The 19,372-nt window shown below is 35.7% G+C and overlaps 1 protein-coding gene and 1 pseudogene across 1 annotated transcript in view; one reads left to right on the top strand and one right to left on the bottom strand.

Annotated features, from left to right (window-relative positions):
- GTF2A1L (general transcription factor IIA subunit 1 like) overlaps positions 1-19,372 on the bottom strand; it is a 66,588-nt gene that overhangs the window by 17,950 nt on the left and 29,266 nt on the right. The window contains exons 5-6 of the mRNA XM_009184168.3: positions 17,037-17,121; positions 15,108-15,697 (exon numbers count right to left, since the gene is read on the bottom strand). Of these exons, the coding sequence (XP_009182432.2) occupies positions 15,108-15,697; positions 17,037-17,121 (675 nt within the window). The remainder of the gene's footprint in view (positions 1-15,107; positions 15,698-17,036; positions 17,122-19,372) is intronic.
- Positions 4,083-5,543, top strand: LOC116270277 (annotated as a pseudogene).

Here is a 19,372-nt window from a genome sequence, read left to right as displayed (position 1 = left end):
ACAAAGTGGGGGAGGGCGAAGTTGTAAAGGAGTAAACTTTTTGTATGTGATTGAATTTAAGTGGGTATCTGATTAAAAGAGATTATTACAAGCCTAAAATATTATATGTAATACCCATGGTAACCACAAAGAAAATATCTATAGAATGTTCACAAAGGAAATGAGAAGGGAAACCAAAAATCAATTATACACAAAGGAAGGTAACAAAGGAGGAAATCACAGAAAACCTAAATACATATAGAAAACAGCAAAACGGCAAGAGTTAGTTCTTCCCAATTAGTAATTACTGTAAATGCAAATGAATTAAATTCCCCAATCAAAAGACATAGTTTAGGAGAATGGATAAAATATAAGATCCAATTATATGCTCTCTATAAGAGATTAAATATCTAGGACATGAATAGGCTGAAAGTGAAAAGATGGAAAAATAAAGTCCATGCAAATGATAACCAATAGAGCTGCAATGGTTATGTTACCACTAGAAAAAATGGATTTTAGGTCAAAAACTGTTATTTAAAAAGGAAAAAAAAAAATTAAGTTACATAATGAAAAAAGAATCAATTTACCAAGAAGATATAACAGTTATAAATACATGTGCACCAAACATTAGATCTCCTAAATATATGCAACAGGCCGGGTGCAGTGGCCCACGCTTGTAATCCCAGCACTTTGGGAGGCTGAGGCAGGCGGATTACTTGAAGTCAGGAGTTCGAGATCAGACTGGCCAATATGGTGAAACCCTGTCTCTACTAAAACTACAAATATTAGCCAGGAGTGGTGGTGGGTGCCTGTAATCCCAGCTACTCAGGAGGCTGAGGCAGGAGAATCACCTAAACCCAAAGGCAAAGGTTGCACTGAGCCAAGATTGTGCCACTGCCTACATCCCAGGCAACAGAGTGAAACTCTGTCTCAAAAAAAAAAAAAAAAGTCTGGGGATGAAGTAAAAACAATGGGGAGGGAAATGTATACCTATAAATGCCTACATTTTAAAAGATCAATCTCTAACAGTTTAACTTTACATCTAAAAAACTATAAAGAACAAATCAAACCTAAAGCTAGCAGAATGAAATAAATAATAACATTAGAGAAAAAGAAAACACAGAAATGAGAAACAACAGAGAAAAATCGACAAAACCAAGAGTTGCTTCTTCAAAAAGATCAATAAAATTGATAAACCTTTATAACTAGACTGATAAGAAGAAGAGAAGACTCAACTAAAATTATCAACGAGGATCGGCCACTGTGGCTCACGCCTGTAATCACAGCACTCTGAGAGGCTGAGGCAGGTGGATCACTTGAAGCCAGGAGTTGTAGACCAGCCTGGCCAGCATGGCAAAACCCCAACTCTACCAAAAATACAAAAATTAGCTGGGCATAGTAGAGCATACCTGCAATCCCAGCTACTCAGGAGGCTGAGGCACAAGAATCATTTGAACTCAGGAGGCAGAGGTTGCAGTGAGCCGGGATCACACCACTGCACTTCAGCCTGGGCAACAGAGAATGTTTCAATAATAATAATAATAATAATAAAACAAAATTATAAATAAAAGAGGGGACATCATTACCAATTTTACAGAAATATAAAGAACTTTAAGAGAAAACTATGAACACTTACACCACAACAAATCAGATAATCTATTTTAAAAATTAACAAACTCCTAGAAATACACAATCTAGACTGAATCAGAATAGAAAATCTTAGTAAGTATATTGATTGGAAAGTAGACTGAATAAGTAATCAAAACCCTACCTACAAAGAAAAATCCAGAACCAAATGGCTTCACTAGAAAATTATACCAAATATTTAAAGATGAATACCAATCACCCTCAAACTCTTCCAAAAAATGGAAGAACAAAATATCTCCAAACTTATTTCACGAGGCCAGCATTACCCTGATACCAAAGCCAGACAAAGACAAAACATAAAAATGACAGACCAATACTTCTGATGAATATTCGTGTAAAAATCCTCAACAAAATACTGGCAAATAGATATAATAGCACATTATAAGAATCCTACACCATGGCCAAATGAGATTTATTCCTGGGATGCAAGGATAGTTCAAGATAAAAAAAAGAATCATGCTGAATGGTAAATCCCTGAAATCTCTTCTCTAAGATTAGAAAGAAGGAAAGGACAAATACTTTCACCACTTCTAGTCAACACAGTAATAAAAAAAAAAAGTACTAGCCAGGACAATTAGGCAAGTAAAATAAATAAAAGACATCAAAATTAGAAAGGAAAAACTAAACTAAAATTATCTCTGTTTACAGATGTACTATTCACAATAGCAAAGACACGGAATCAGTCCAGGTGCCCATACATGGTAGACTGAATAAAGAAAATGTGTTACATATATACCATGGAATGCTATGCAGCCACAAAAAAAAAGGGGGGGGAATCATGTTCTTTGCAGCAACATGCATACTGTTGAGTGCTATTATCTTAAGTGAATTAACACAGGAACAGAAAACCATATACGAGATGTTGTCACTTATAAATTAGGAGCTAAATATTCAGCACATACAGACACAGTGGTGGAAATAATAGACACTGGGGACTCCAAAAAGGGAGAAGAAGTGGGAGCAAGGGCTGAAGAACTATTTTGGGTACTCTGCATAGTAACTGGATGACAGGATCAATCACACCCCAAACCTCGGCATGATGCAATATACCTATGTCACAAACCTTGCACATGTACTCCCTGAATCTTAAATAAAAGTTGAAGTGATAAATAATAAAAATTTAAAAATCAAACCAGTGTGTTATTAATGTAAAGACAGGTGTATATACCAATGGGATAAAGATCCCAGCAACAAACCCTTACATAAAAGGTCAATTTTCCAGAAGGGTAACAAGACCATTCAATGTGGAATGGACAGTCTTTTCAACAAATCATTTTGGGAAAACTAGGACCACATTGAAAATAATGGAGTTGAACCCTAAATTTACACCATCTACAAAAATTAACTCAAAATGGATCAAAGAGCTAAACATAAGAACTGAAACTATAAATCTCTTAGAGGAAAACACATGGTGAAAATTTCATGACATTAGATTTGAAAATAATTTACTGGATATGACACCAAAAGCATAGGTAACAAAAGAAAAAAATAGATAAAATGGACTTCACCAAAATCAAAAACTTTTGTGCTCAAAAGACACTATTAACACAGAGTAAAGGTGACCCATGAAATGGGAGAAAATATCTGCAAATCATACATCTGATAAGAGGTGAATATCCAGGATATATAAAGAACTACAACTCAACAACAACAAAGCAAACAGTCCAATTAAAAAAAATGGGCAAAGGACTTGAATAGACTTCTCTCCAAAGAACATATACAAATGGCCAGAAGTACATAAAACAATGTTCAACATCACTAATCATTAAGGAAATACGTATCAAAACTACAAGATACCACTTCAAATCCCTTAGGGTGGCAATTATTTAAAAAAACAAAACAAAAACAAAAACAGAAAGTAAGTGTTGGTGGGGATGTGGAGAAATCAGACGCTTGTACACTACTGTTGAGAATGTAAAATGGTGCAGCCTCTATGGAAACTGTATGGCAGTTCCTAACAAGATTAAAAGTAGAACTGTCATATGATTTTGCAGCTCCATTTCTCCATATATATCCAAAAAAAATAAAGACAGGGATTTGAAGAGATATTTGTACACCATGTTTATAGCAGCATTATTCACAACAGTCAAAAGCTGGAAGCAACCCAAGTATCCACAGACACCTGAATGAATACACAAAATGCAATATATGCATACAATGGGATATTATTCAGCCTTAAAAAGGAAGTAAATTCTGACACATGCTACAACATGGAAGAACCCTGAGACATTATGCTAAATGAAAAGGGCAAATACTGTCTGATTCCACTTAGATGAGGTAACTAAAGTAGTCAAATTCATAGAGACGGAAAGTAGAATGGTTGTTTGTCAGGGACTGGGAGAGTGAGAAATGGGGAGTTAATGTTTAATGCGCATGGAGTTTGACAAGATGAAAAATTTCTAGAGACAGGTGGTGGTGATAGCTGTACAACAATGTGAATATACTTACTGTCACTAAGCTATACAGTTAAAAATTGTAAAAATAATTTAAAAATAAAATAGTTAAATGGCTAATTGTACGTGTATTTTAGCATGAAAGAAAAATCAAATTTGTAAAAGTCAGTAGTGATATAGTGTCAACTATATGGCAAAACTGATCAAAGTACTGGTGGCAGGAAAAATCGGCACAACCTCTTTTTAAAATACTGTGGCAATGTACTGCAAATGCCTTAGAAATTTTTAGTTTTTTCTACCTTTTAAAAAAATGTATTTTAGGCTGGGCACAGTGGCTCATATATCTGTAATCCCAGCACTTTGGGAAGCCAAAGTGAGACAAGTGCTTGAGGCCAGACATTAGAGACCAACCTGGATAACACAATGAAACTCTGTCTGTCTCCACAAACTAATGAATTAATTAAAAATATATTTTTAAAAATGCAATGCAAATGAAGATTAAAATAAGAATAAAAATGGTCTTGGCATGCACGGTTTGCTGAGCCCGTTAGTGTGTCTGGCTGAGACATGCCGCAGCCATGTCCCACTGCCTGCATCCCTTCAACACGTCTCTGGGATGTTAGTGATGCTAAAGACGATTTACATAATTTGGACAGAAAGTGAATTTGTGGACAGCAGATTGAAATAGTTTGCCCAGGGGGATCGAAAGACACCAAATCAGATGAAAGCCAAGGAAGAGAGGAATGTGTACAGTTCTTCAGGCTATGATGATTATGACAGATACAGGCATTCTAGAAGCCAAAGTTATGAAAGGAGGAGATCAAGAAGTTGGTCTTTTGATTACAACTATAGAAGATCATACCATCCTAGAAACAGTAGACGGACTGGAAGACCACGGCGTAGCAGAAGCCATTCCAACAATGACAGATTCAAACACCGAAATCAATCTTTTTCCAGATCAAAATCCAATTCAAGATCACGGTCCAAGTCCCAGCCCAAGAAAGAAATGAAGGCTAAATCATGTTCTAGGTCTGCATCTCACACTAAAACTAGAGGCACCTCTAAAACAGATTCCAAAACACATTATAAGTCTGGCTCAAGATATGAAAAGGAATCAAGGAAAAAAGAATCACCTAGATCCAAATCTCAGTCAAGATCACAGTCTAGGTCTAGGTCAAAATCTAGATCAAGGTCTTGGACTAGTCCTAAGTCCAGTGGCCACTGACAGTATAGACCATGCTCAATTTTAGGCATGTATCATTCATTTACTCATAGTTTGGTTTACTTAAATTATCAGGAATACAATGTTGCAATGATGCTTTAAAAACACTTGTTAGTTTTCCCTGTACCAGGCAACAGTTATAATTAAATGATATGCTGTTGAGAAGCCACTCTTAAGAGTCCAGTTTGTCTAATGTTATGGGCAGCTACCAATTTGTGGTGTCTCTATATATTTTTGTAAAGATTCTCATTTTTTATGCTTGAAGTATTTGGTGAAAAGATGTTGGTTGACCACAATTTGCAATACTGTCTCATTAAAAATAAACTTTCATATTCATATTTGGTAGAATTGTTAACCTAGAAATGTAGCTTGCTAATAAGATAGAGTGATACAAAAGTGTAGTAGTAGCCACAATACAACACTGACTGCTCAGACACATTTAGGTTCAGGGTGGACCTTTATGTCTTGTCAAGATGTCTAGGCCCAGTCAGGCGCAGTGGCTCACACCTGTAATCCCAGCACTTTGGGAAGCCAAGGTGGGTGGATCATGAAGTCAGGAGTTCGAGACCAGCCTAACCAACATGGTGAAACCCCGTCTCTACTAAAAATACAAAAATTAGCCAGGCATGGTGGCGCATACCTGTAATCTCAGCTACTCGGGAGGCTGAGGCAAGAGAATCGCTTGAACCCAGGAGGTGGATGTTGCAGTGAGCCAAAATCATGCCACTGCACTCCAGCCTGGGCAACAGAGTGAGACTCCATCTCAAAAAAAAAAAGATGTCTAGGCCAATGATAATTATTTTTGATGCAGTGTGGATTAGTTCTTTTGTTAACCCCACTGTCTTGGGGAATGATACCAGCTGGGTAATTGAGTTCTTGACTGAAACATGGAGGCTTGACTGCTTTTCTTCTCATTCCTATGAAGATTTGGAACACAGAAAACACAAAAACTCACCTTAAAATTTGAGCAGGTCGATGATGGCAAAAATAATTTTAAGGAGAAAGAAATATTCTTATGTAGTTATTCTAAAGTTTAAGGAACGTTGTTGACCATAATATTGCTTAGTTTTCTTACTGCTGTTAGAGGCAGTTGTTTCCAAGTAGGTTTCGTGTGTGTGTGCATAGTGTAAAAGAACTGAAAGTTTGATGCTTACAGCACTTGGCTCATGGATTTGTATCAAAATTTGTCTGCCTCTTTATGAGGGAGGCCTGCTTTTCACACCTCAGTTTATTTAATACGAGGCAAGATGAAAGATAACACTCATTCTAGGTGATTCTGTGGTGCCATAAAATTTAAAATAATTTGGGAAAAAGGATTAGCCAGTTGTAAGCAAAAGTCACGTCTTCTGAGCTTTCGATTATCAGTGTAGTACCTGACTAAAAATGAAGTAATACCCTTAACCATTTATAATTTCTAGTATTTCTCTGAAAGATCGTTTTGGGGACAAAAGTGACTTGACATGTCCAATTTCATTTCAGAATAAAAAGCTAGCATCTTTAAAAATCTCAGATTGCTTGCTTACAGATATAAGTAAGAATTACGGAGAAACAGTTCCTTTTAGAGGATTACTTTTTTCAATTTTGGTTTTAGTAATCTAGGCTTTGCCTGTAAAAAATACAATGATGGATTTTAAATACTGTTTGTGGAATGTGTTTAAAGGATTGATTCTAGAACGTTCGCATATTTGATAGTATTTCTAACTTTCATTTCTTTGCTGTTTGCAGTTAATGTTCATGTTCTGCTATGCAATCATTTATATGCATATTTCTTTAATTTTTTTAGATTTTCCTGGATGTATAGTTTAAACAACAAAAAGTCTATTTAAAACTGTAGCAGTAGTTTGCAGTTCTAGCAAAGAGGAAAGTTGTGGGATTAAACTTTATATTTTCTTTCTTATAGAGGCTTCTAAAAAGGTATTTTTATGTTCTTTTTAACAAATATTGTATATAACCTTTAAAACATCAATGTTTGGATCAAAACAAGACCCAGCTTATTTTCTGCTTGCTGTAAATTAAGCAAACATGCTATAATAAAAACAAAATGAAGGAAAAAAAAAAGTTCTTGATGGCATTTTTAGGTACTATTTATAATAGCACCAAAAACCATGAAATATTTAGATAAAAATATAACAGAATATATAAAATATGCATATGCTAAAAACTAGAAAACATTAGTAAGAGAAGTCAAAAACCTAAATTAAAAAAAAAAAAAAAAAAAAAACTTATGCCCCTGAATTGGAAGACTCAATATTGTGAAGACATCACTTCCCCTTACTGATCTACCAATTCAACACAACCCAAAGCAGTCTTAGCAACTTTTCTTTTTAGAAACTGACAAGCACATCCTAACATTTATATGGAAATACAAAGGAATTAGAATAGCCCAAATAATTTGGAAAAAAGAACAAATTTGAGAAATTCACACTCTCTGATTTACTATAAAGTTGCCATAATCAAGACAGTGTGGTACTAGCAAAAAGATAGTCACGTGAATTAATAAAACAGAATGAACCTTCAGTAATAAACCAACACAGATGTAATAATTTTCACTAAAGGTGAAGTGCTTTAGATACTTAATGTGCACAGATAGCTAATTCAGTGAGACAGGGCAGTCTTTTTAACAAACGATGGTGAAACAATTGAATATCCATATGTAAAAAAAAATGAGCCAGCCAGGCACGGTGGCTCATGCCTGTTTCCCCGGCACTTTGGGAGGCTGAGGCAGGTGGATCACCTGAGGTCAGGAGTTCAAGGCCAGCCCAACCAATATGGTGAAACCCTGCCTCTACTAAAAATACAAAAAATTAGCCAGGCATGGCAGTGGGCATCTGTAATCCCAGCTTCTCGGGAGACTGAGACAAGAGAATCGCTTGAACCCAATGAGCTGAGATCATGCCACTGCACTCCAGCCTGGGCAAAAGGCCTAAATGTAAAATCTGTAACTATACAATATTTAGAAGTATAAGAAAATCTCTGCAGCCTTTGATAAGACACATGAAAAAGAAAACAAAAGATAAAAATAATAAACTGGACTTCATCAAAATTAAAAACTTCTCCTTACCAAAAGATAGCATTAACTACCAAGGATGTGGTGTACCAACAACAAATCTTATACATTGCTGGTAGAAATGCAAAATTCCACCATACATTGCTGGTGGAAATACAGCCACCTTGGAAATGAGTTTGACTGTTTCTCATAAGCATACATTTATCATCTTATCTAACAACCCCACTCCTAGATATTTACACATACAAAACCTACACATAAATGTTTTCAGGGTTTTTTTTGTTTGTTTGTTTTTTGTTTGTTTGTTTGTTTTTTGAGACAGAGTCTCACTCTGTCTCCCAGGCTAGAGTGCAGTGGCATGATATCAGCTCACTGGGTTCAAGCAATTATCTCTCCTGCCTCAGCCTCCCAAGTAGCTGGGATTACAGGCGTGTACCACCATGCCCAGCTAATTTTCGTATTTTTAGTAGAGATGGGGTTCCGCCATATAGGCCAGGCTGATCTCGAATTCCTGACGTCAAGTAATTCAACCATCTCAGTTGCCTAAAGTGCTGGGATTACCCAGCGTCTGGCCCTTTCAGGGGCTTTATTCACAAACACCAAAAACTGGAAACAACCCAAATGTCAAACTGGTAAGTAAATGTGGTATAACCATACAATGGAATGTACTCATACACGCAACAACATGGATGAATCTCCAATGTATTGTGCTGAAAATACAAGCTGCATGATTGTGTCTAACGTTCTGGAAATCGTAAACCTATCCCAAAAGAAAACAGATCAGTGAGTGACCGCCAGGAACTGGGGGCTGAAGGAAGGTATTGACTACAAAGGCATGTGAGGAAACTCTGAGGTAATGAAAATGTTCTCTATCTCAGGTAGGGTTGTATAATTTCAGTTTGTCAAAATTCATATGGTACATCTAAAAACTACCTTTTAAAAGATGAATTTTATTGTATATATATCATGCCTCTTTAAATTTGAGTTATTTTAAAGCCAGTTAGTTTGAGACCAGCCTGGCCAACATGGTGAAACCCCCGTGTCTACCAAAAAAACAAAAATTAGCTGGAATGGTGGTATAGGCCTGTACTCCCAGCTACTTGAGAGGCTGAGGCAGGAGAATCTCTTGAACCTGGGAGGCGAGGGTCGCAGTGAGCCAAGATCGCACTACTGCACTCCAGCCTGGGTGACGAAGTGAGACTCCATCTCAAAAATATATAAAAAATAATAATAATAAAGTCAATTAGTATAAGATTTTTCCTAGGCCTAAACCACACATTGAAATTGGTTTTTTTGTTTGTTTGTTTGAGATGGAGTCTCGCTCTGTTGCCCAGGCTGGAGCGCAGTGGCACGATCTTAGCTCACCACAACCTCCGCCTCCCAGGTTCAAGTGATTCTCTTGCCCCAGCTCCCGAGCAGCTGGGATTACAGGTGCCTGCCACCACACTCTGCTAATTTTTGTATTTTTAGTAGAAACGAGGTTTCGCCACATTGACCAGGCTGGTCTCGAACTCCTAACCTCAAGTGATCCGCCCACCTTGGCCTCCCAAAGTGCTGGGATTACAGGCAGGAGCCACCATGCCCAGCCTGGCTTTTCATTTTAATAGCAACAAGTACTGAAAACCTTAAACCATAAGATCTTTTGTTGAAAAATGAAGCAGAGCTTCTGTGTTACTTTGCCAGATGAGCATAAGCTTATAAAGGAATACTGAAGATTTTAGGACTCTTCTAGTTGAATTTACGTAGCCTCATACCATCTTCCTTCAATCAGTGAGGCCCTCTTTACTCTGGGAGAGGATTAAAATTACAAATCTAAATTTAATTTCAATAACAGCAAAAGAGTTATCATTCTCAACTTTTTTCTTCAGAAGCACTTCCACCAGGTATTGAAAAATTCACGATTATCTGACTCCAATCTCTTCTGAAGTGGTAATTTGACCAAAATAGCCAGGAGTTGTGCAGCAACATCCATAATTGATACCGCAGGACCATGAAAAGATTTAAGTCTTTCATATAGCCAAACATCCACCACATAGATCATCAGTGAACTCCTCTAGGTCAAATTGTTATGAGGGGGCTTTTGCTCCCTCTCAAAAATAGTAAACGTCTCCCCAAGGATCAAGCAAGGGTCCTTTCAAGCATTGTCCTTTCAACAGCCAGAAAAATTCTGCATGAAGAATTTAATATTCTGCCTACATTGTTTGAAAAATGTCTTGGGAAACACAATAATTCAAAACCATGGCTCTAATATATTTGAGTTTTATGTCAGCAGATGAGACTTCTTTTAGAATTATTGGCGTGTCTTAGCACTAATGCATGCCATGTGCTGAAATAGACAGCAACGCTTTCTTTACTAAAGCAGCAAAACCATGTTTGCCAAGCATCTCGGGAGCTCCAATGGTGCAGAGTACCAAATTTTACTAGCCAAACTTTTCATTATTAGAAAGATGTCAGTTTCCAATTTAAAAAAAAAGAGCTCACAACATAAAAATTCTTTGATGGTATCAATGTACAAATAATGATTAAAATCAGATGTTGGCAGCCCTAAGAAACATCGGTATTTTTAGCCTGTTGAATGTTAAAGGAAAGTCGCTGCTGATACTTCTATGAATTCCAGCCAAACCTGAAAGAAATGTCAACAATTCTAATGCAGATGATGTCATCTGACAGAGGAAATGCTTCCGTTTTTTTTCTCTGCTCTAAAACAAACCAGCTCAATAATGTCCAATATTCTCAGCTTAACCATGGTGTCTTTGATTGTATGTGGCTTCCATGACTGGGTAGTATAATAAGCAAGTAAATAGGATGCTTCATGATAAAGCTTTGTTTGCCAAATCCAGCTTCCAGTCTTTGCCATTTAAGCTTCCCTCCAATGAAAGAACCATATTTTTCCAATGGCTAGCAAAAATTTGCAGAACTTTATACCCATATGTGGGGATAAATATAAAACAAGATAAGCCTAAGCTACAATACACATTCTTTTCACATTTTCAGCCTAAATTATGTCAAATTCAGTGGCCTATAATTGTAATGGCAGCGCATATTTTCTTTTATTCTTAACAGGAATTTAATCTATTACAATATAGTAACAATGATAATTATATATTACCCGACCATGTACAGTAGCATCCCATGCTACTTCACTCTTATTTGGAATGAAATATATCTTAATATATTTTGACAGATATAAAAAATTATTTTGTTAAATTGGCTTTCTTCTTATAATGAAGAAAAAGTCACATATCTGGTTTAAATATCTCTGACTTTGATATATTAATTTCATAATGGCATACAGAGACTCAAAAAGTATTTACTCAATTTAAATGAATTATAAAGTCAAATAATTATTGATAGGACATTTTATCTTTTAGAGGAATACGTGCGGACTTAGAAGAAAAATGAAAACTCTCACTTAGGAGTTACATATTCTCTTATCCTCTCACTCCATTTTTCACTCATACATTGATTTTGAGCTACATCAGTGGTTCTTAGCCTTGACTATATATTACAATCACTTCAGAAGCTCTTAAATATTGATGACTGAACCCCATTCCAGATCAATTAGATTTAAATCTCTTGGGGTAGATGTGCACTTTCTTTTAATGGCCCAGTGATTTTATCATTCAGCCAGGATTGAGAACTACTGAGCCAAATAAACTAATTCTAGATCCCATCCTTAAAAGCTTACACTCTAGTACACACGAGTGTGTATATATTCTTAGATTACTGCATATACAAAGATAAATGTACCTGTCAATGCAAAGAAAACATATCAATATATCTTTGAACTACATTATGACAGACATGCTTCAGGCGACAAAACAGAAGAGCTACATCCAATTTAATAATGAAGGAAAAATTAGGTGGAGAAGTACTGAAGATTTCTGAAGGAAGTAATGAATAAGCAGCAATTAACCAGAGGAAAGGATGGTGGGAAGAAACTCTAGGCATCAAATAGGGGGGATGACAAAAGCAAAAAGAAAAGTAGGAAACAACAAGGTTAAAAACCAAGAATCACTCACGGTTACCAGTTCCCAATCAAGAATATTCATGTGAGGAAGGAAGAATAAATAGGAAACTTTGGCAGAGAAAGAACGTGTAATATGCTTTGTGTATGTATATTAAGGTGCCTGAAGTTTATTTATTATAGGTGAAGGGCAGTCAGTGATGTGTTAAGTGGAGAAAGACACAATCAGGCTGCATTTGGGACAGATCTCTGGAAGCCACCAGGAAAAGAGTGCTAACATGCACTGAGCATTTACCACGGTGCCAGTGTGCTGCTGAGCACTTTTCATTGATTGTCTTAACTAATCCTACCACAATTATATGGTAGATACTATTATCTTTATTTTACAAATGAGTAACTTCTCTAAGTCATATAATTATTAGGGAATAGAGAAGGGATTCAAAACAATTCTGATCCCTGAAGCCTAGGCCTTTGACCTCTAGGACGGATGGATTGGCAGGAGCAGAGTAAGAGGTAGAAGAGACTACACACTGATAAATTAGTCAGATAAAATTATCCCACATGAGAAACAATTAGGGCAATGGCACTAGGAGTGGAGAAGAAGAAACAGATTCCAGGAATATTTACAAAATTTAAAAATTATCAAACTCACATAATTCAGCCTTAAAAAGGAATGAAATTCTGACGCATGTTACAATATGGACTAACCTTGAAAACATTATGCTAAGTGAAATAAGATAGTCACGAAAGGGCAAACATTGTATGATTCCATCTTTAAAGTACCCAGAAGAGTCAAATTCAGACAAAGAAAATGGAACAGAAGTTACAAGGGGCAGAATCAAAAGTTATCAAGAATATATTTTGTGAAACAGAATGTTAAACCCACATAGATCCTTACTTCTTAAACCTATAGATCCAAAAGCTCTCCAGTAGTTTACAACATAGGAAAAGTAAATGAGTAGAGTTGATTATAACTTGCTTTAAGCTACTTATAAAAAGAAAAACTACTTGTAAAGTCTTTGAAAATTAGTTCAGCATAAACTTACCAAACTGCTTACTGTCTCAAAGGTAACTTACAATAAATCAATCAGCATTTTATATATACTCTCATATGTTTATATTTTTGTGTTTTAGATATAGACCTTTTTTAAAACTAATAAGTTACATGAAAAGTTACCCAATATATTACAAGCTCATAGAGCATAATAGCACTAATCTAAAGCTTACTATGGTGCCAGAAGCTTTAAATACTCAATATATATTATCTCTGATAATTCTCAAAATTACAAGGTTGGTATTAGGGCCAATTTAAAGACTAAAACTGAATTTCAGTGAGTAATGTTACACAGTTTGCTTGCAAGTAGTGAACCTAGAATTTGAACCTACTGTGGTTTCAAAGCTTATGTTCTCAACCACTACCCCTAATCAATCCTTGATTAATATCCCTTAACTAATCTATTTCTCCATATCAGAAAAAGGGCATGATGACATACAACACATAACAGTAGAATAAGTCCTTGACTCATCACACCAAACGTCTGCAAAGTTCACACAGAATCCAGGCAAAAAGTGCCTCCAAAAGTAGTAGTGATGAAAACAAACATTTTACATTTGTAGTTAGTTTTACCTCAAAACCAAATGTTTCATAATTATTAGTTTAGCCTACATTTATTTACTAAATGTTATATATTACGTAAAAAAAATTTTTTTAAGTCAATAAAACATTTTAATATGAACACTTACAGCAAAACTAACAACAGATTTGCTCAGAGATCTTGAACAGGTTTCATTAAATATCTGAAACATTATAAAACAGGTCAAATAGTTTCTGATCATCATTTTCTTTGTTTATGGGCTTTCACTATGCCCTATATCTTTTCCTAAGTAGCAAAATTTAAATATCTTGAAGATAAAATATTAAGGTGGTGCTTAACTGTCCATTGCTACAGACTTGTACAGTGGCTCTGGATGATGGTTAAACCATTAGCTGGAGCAAAAACCTTTAAGTATTTTTCACATGTCCTAAATTGTATAACTAGAATTAGCCACAAGATGTATTTCATCTTTGTAAAAAGAATGTAATTTTTTTAATTTTTATAATCCAAAATTATCCAAGAATCTTTCTGCCACTACTATTAATTCCTTGAAAATTAATAATTCAGACCTATTTTTGGTATCAAAAGTTAACTATAAGCTAATTTTTTGTAGTTTCAATACCAAAAGAAATTAAGTAAAACTAGTACTTTAGTAGGCAGGGAGAAACAAAATTACTAGCAACATAATCCCTCATGTAGGGAAAAGTTTCCATATAAGAATTCAGAAAAATTAGGTAGAGCAGGAAAAAAAATACTTTGTGGGCTTCTTTTGTATATTACATTTGATAATTAATTATCTCAAAACATTCCATAAACTACTGATATGGATTTCTGGGTCTTTTAATTTTTATCTGCAGACAAAAAACAAGTTTCCCAATGTAAGACACTGGTAAATAGATTACCTTTTAAAACAAATGCATTTTCTCTAAAGAAGTATTCTAATTCATCTATTGAAATGAAAACTTCAGAAATGCTAAGCATGAATATTTTAAGAACTGATGGTTATATTAAAAACAACAATAAAGATACAATCTTCTTGGTTGTACCACATGTGGATGTATATAACACTACTGATCTGTACATTTAGAAATGGTTAAGTTGGTAAATTTTATGTTACGTGTATTTATCACAATTAAAAATTTTTTTAATCAATAGAAAAAAGAAATAATCTTCTAAAGGAAAAAACAAAACAAAATATATATAATTCTGATTAACATTATAGCTTGAAAATACTCAGGATATCCAATCACTGGCCACTGTCTGTCCTGATACCAAGAAGTTGGACACAGAACTATACCTTCTCTGATACAGGTATGTTGCTGGGTTCCTCTGTATTTCTTGGTTGCTTTACAGATTCACATCCATACATCCCATTTTTAAGAATATGAAGCTGAATATCAGTCACGTGCTGGTGGAGAGCCCCATGAGGGCTTGTGGAGAGGGACTCATCATGCAGATTTTGAGTCATGCTAGCTGAACCACTGAGCACTGACTCCACATTAGGATTTGTTTGAGAGACCTGTGGAGAAAATACAACACCTGGAAGATTGACATACTGAGAACTTTCCTGATGACGTAACAAAGCTTCAGGCATGATTTTATGCTCATTTCCAGGAGATACAAGTATATCACTGGTGGCATTTTCTAAGTGTTTCCTATCTACTGGCCCAGAAGGTAGAACTGTGGGTTGCTGTAGCACAGTTTCAATTCTCTGTGATTTCTCAGTAGTTGCTTGAAGACAGCATGGATTTAATTGTGGAACACTAGTTTGTATTACTGAAGGCTGGCCAAGCTGTTGAAATACTTGCTGAATTGGATGCTGAAGAATACCTGCTCTTCCAGAAGTCTGTGTCACCATAATTGGTACATTGACTTTATAAAGGTGACCTTAAAAAGGAGGAAACAATCTTGTAAGTATAATAGAATTAAAATTTCCTTTGACAACAATCACAAAAAAAATCTCATCCACAACAGGCTGGAAAAAAATATACTGATATGTTAATGGTGGTTATCTCTAGGGGTTTTTCTTTTATTCTTCAGACATTTTTGGATTTTCTACAATCAATATATAAATTCTTATTTTTTAATTATGTATGTTTAGCTTTAAGTCCAGACTTCTCCCACAATTGTTTATATGTCACACTCTGAGATACAAAAAGGCCACCAATATTTAATCCATGAACCTCTTCCATTGTTCGATAAATTAATGTTATCAACCAAAAACTGGATTTTAACAAACATAATCATGTAAAATATAACTTCATATATTTAAAATGCCATATAACAAGAAAATGCTATCCAAAAGAGAGTTTAATGATTTCAAAAGTAATCAAATTTCTTCTCCTTTCTTCCTTTACAATAACACTACAAAAGAAAAAAAAAGGCTGGGCGCGGTGGCTCATGCCTGTAATCACAGCACTTTGGGAGGCCTAGGCGGCTGGATCACAAGGTCTGGAGATCGAGAACCTCCTGGCTAACATGGCGAAACCCCGTCTGTACTAAAAATACAAAAAATTAGACGGGCGTGGTGGCGGGCACCTGTAGTCCCAGCTACTTAGGAGGCTGAGGCAGGAGAATGGCGTGAACCCGGGAGGCGGAGCTTGCAGTGAGCCGAGATCAAGTCACTGCACTCCAGCCTGGGCGACAGAGCGAGACTCCGTCTCAAAAAAAAAGAAAAAAAATAAAGAACTTATTTTTGAGCACTGAGTTAGGTGCTTTACTTAAACTTTACAACAACCCAAAGAAGAGGTATGATCCTCTTCAAAATCAAGAGATGGTGCTCTGAAAAGCAGAGACTGGTTAACCTCAAAACTGTTGTTTGTTCTATCAAACCATGCAATCTCTACTAAGAAAGGGGACAAAGGTGGATCAACCTAATCTTTAGTCCGTAATTAGAGCTAGCAGGAATGCAGGTAAATTATTTTATTTTGTATTTGTTAAAATTTAGATAACTGACTTGAATTAGAAAAAATACATACAAAGAACCCCTATACAACGTTGGGAAAGAGAACTGGGAAGGAAATACAGGACAGGCCTAGTACAATGTCTTTTATGGTAGACTGTCTCCATAACAATAAAAACCACCATTTATCATTACTTCTAAAATCTATTTTATTAAAAGTTCTTATAACTTCTGGTATATAATCTATTAAAAAATCATGAAGCTTAACGTCCAAAAAATAGTACCAATGCTAAAAACAAAAATATTCTTAGAATATACTCTCACCAGATACAGTCTGTAGTGTCACACCTGCTGGTACATGAATGGGATAACCAGGAAAAGTAAAGTTTGCACTGGAGTTTGAAGTACCCTAGATATAAGAAATTTATATCAGAAAGTTAGAAAAGGACTTTACTTGTATCTTTTTTTCCCTGATCTCATAGGGAGTCAAAAAATCTGATTGTGGACAATAGTTTGACAATACTTAACATTTAACATTAGGGCTGAGTTCTTTGAATAAAACAGTTTTTCGATATTGATCATCCCATTAAGGATCAAGAGGAATCCTATTCTACAGTTACTAGCAAAGAAGTCAGTAAGTCCTAATGAACAGTATAAACATTGACTCAAAAAACTTGCCCAAGACATAGCTTTGCAAGGCCATTGATTCTCAGATCTGCAAAAATTTGAAAGATTGATAACATCCAGTGTTGTTGAGAATGTGATAAAAATTGGTTTTCTCAAACCACTGTTTGTATGAATGTATATTGGTACAATCCTTTTGGAGGGTAATTTTTGCAATATATATACCAAAATTGAAAATACATATGACCTTTGACCCAGGAATTCTACTTTTAGAAATTTGTCCTGATTATCACACAAACACGCAGAACTATATACAAGCATAACCAATGGAATACTATATTAGAAAAATGCTGGAAATAATTTAAATGTTCACCAACAAAAGTTTGCTAATTAAACTGTGTTACATCCACTAAGGCCAATGTGTACTAACTGAAATTGAAAGCAGTACGTCTGTATTACTAAATTAGAAAACAGAAATTACAGAAACAGTAAAAAGAGTATTCATACTTTTTACCCTGAAAACTAATATAGCTTTCATGAAAGAATTCTGGATGGATAAACATCAAACAGTTAAAACATTTATTCTTGGAGTATAAGACTACAGAGCTCTTTCTTTTATTTATAAATGTTTTGCTTTTTTACTTTTAAGAGACAGGGTTTCATTCTGTGGCCCAGGCTGAAGAGCAGTGGTGCAGTCATAACTCACTGTAACCTCCAATTCCTAGGCTCAAGTGATCCTCCTGCCTCAGCCTCTCAAGTAGCCAGGACTACAAGCACACACCACCACGCTCAGCTAATTTTTTTAAAAAAATTTTGTACAGGCCGGGCATGGTGGCTCACACCTGTAATCCCAGCACTTTGGGAGGTCAAGGCGGGTGGATCACTTGAGGTCAGGAGTTTGAGACCACCCTGGCCAACATGGTGAAACCCCGCCTCAACTAAAATACAAAAAATTAGTTGGGCGTGGTGGTAGGCGTCTGTAATCTCAGCTACTCAGGAGGCTGAAGCAGAAGAATCACCTGAACCTGGGAGGCAGAGGTTGCAGTGAGCCAAGATCATGCCACCGCACTCTAGCCTTGGATGACAGAGTGAGACTCTGTCTCAAAAAAAAAAAACTGTAGCGATATGGTCTTGCTATGGTGCCCAGTACCTCAGTCTCCCAAAACACTGAGATTACAGGTGTGAGCCACTGTGCTCAGCCTATTTTTACTTTTTATTAATATAAGCTTATTATTTATTTAAACAGGAAAAAATATTTCCTTGAATTCCAAAGGCAGAGGTATTTCTTCATTGGTCTCCTATCAAAAGCAGCACCATTCTTTCCAAAAATCCTATTAAGGTGTGTGGTTTTGGCTGTTCTTAGTGAAGAAATGGAAATAACTAGCCCACTAAGCATTTGCCCTAGAAAGGCAACCTATGGGCAGAAAGAAAATTAAAAACAGTTAGTATATACTCTCAGTACTATGGAAGAAAGATAAAAGTGAAAAGCTGCTATTCTTCTCCACCTGAAAGACTACTTGGTTTTCTATGTTAACATGTACATTTATCCTCTGCCTCCAAGTACTAAGGGGAAAAATATTAACAAGCTGTACTTCACAAAGGTACAAAATGACAAAAATATTCCAGTTTAATTAAAGTAAAAACTATGATGTTGCTCCATTCTGGAAGGGAAAAAAAATCAGAAAAAAAAAAAAACTCAAAATTATCTATTTAGGATGTAACAAGGATATAACATTATACAGTGTATTAAAACCTCATACAACGTAACTTCAGACATTTCCTAACCTTGTAGGTATAGTCTTGGAAGATGCTAATGACTTCTCTGAAAGACAGGAAAACTTGGCAAGAAAATGTCAATTCTGAAACTTCTGAGTTTTATTACATCTATGCTATAGATGTTATTCTGTCGCCCCACTCTTTACCACATCTTTTCTTTTTTTTCTTTTTTTTTTTTTTTTTCCTTTGAGACAGAATTTCGCTCTTGCCACCCAGGCTGGAGTGCAATGGCATGATCTCGGCTCACTGCAACCTCCACC

This window comes from Papio anubis, chromosome 14, assembly GCF_008728515.1.
Source record: "Papio anubis isolate 15944 chromosome 14, Panubis1.0, whole genome shotgun sequence".
NCBI lineage: Eukaryota > Metazoa > Chordata > Mammalia > Primates > Cercopithecidae > Papio > Papio anubis.
The sequence above is the reverse complement of the archived record's forward strand: the minus strand, read 5'-3'. Positions and strand labels throughout refer to the sequence as shown.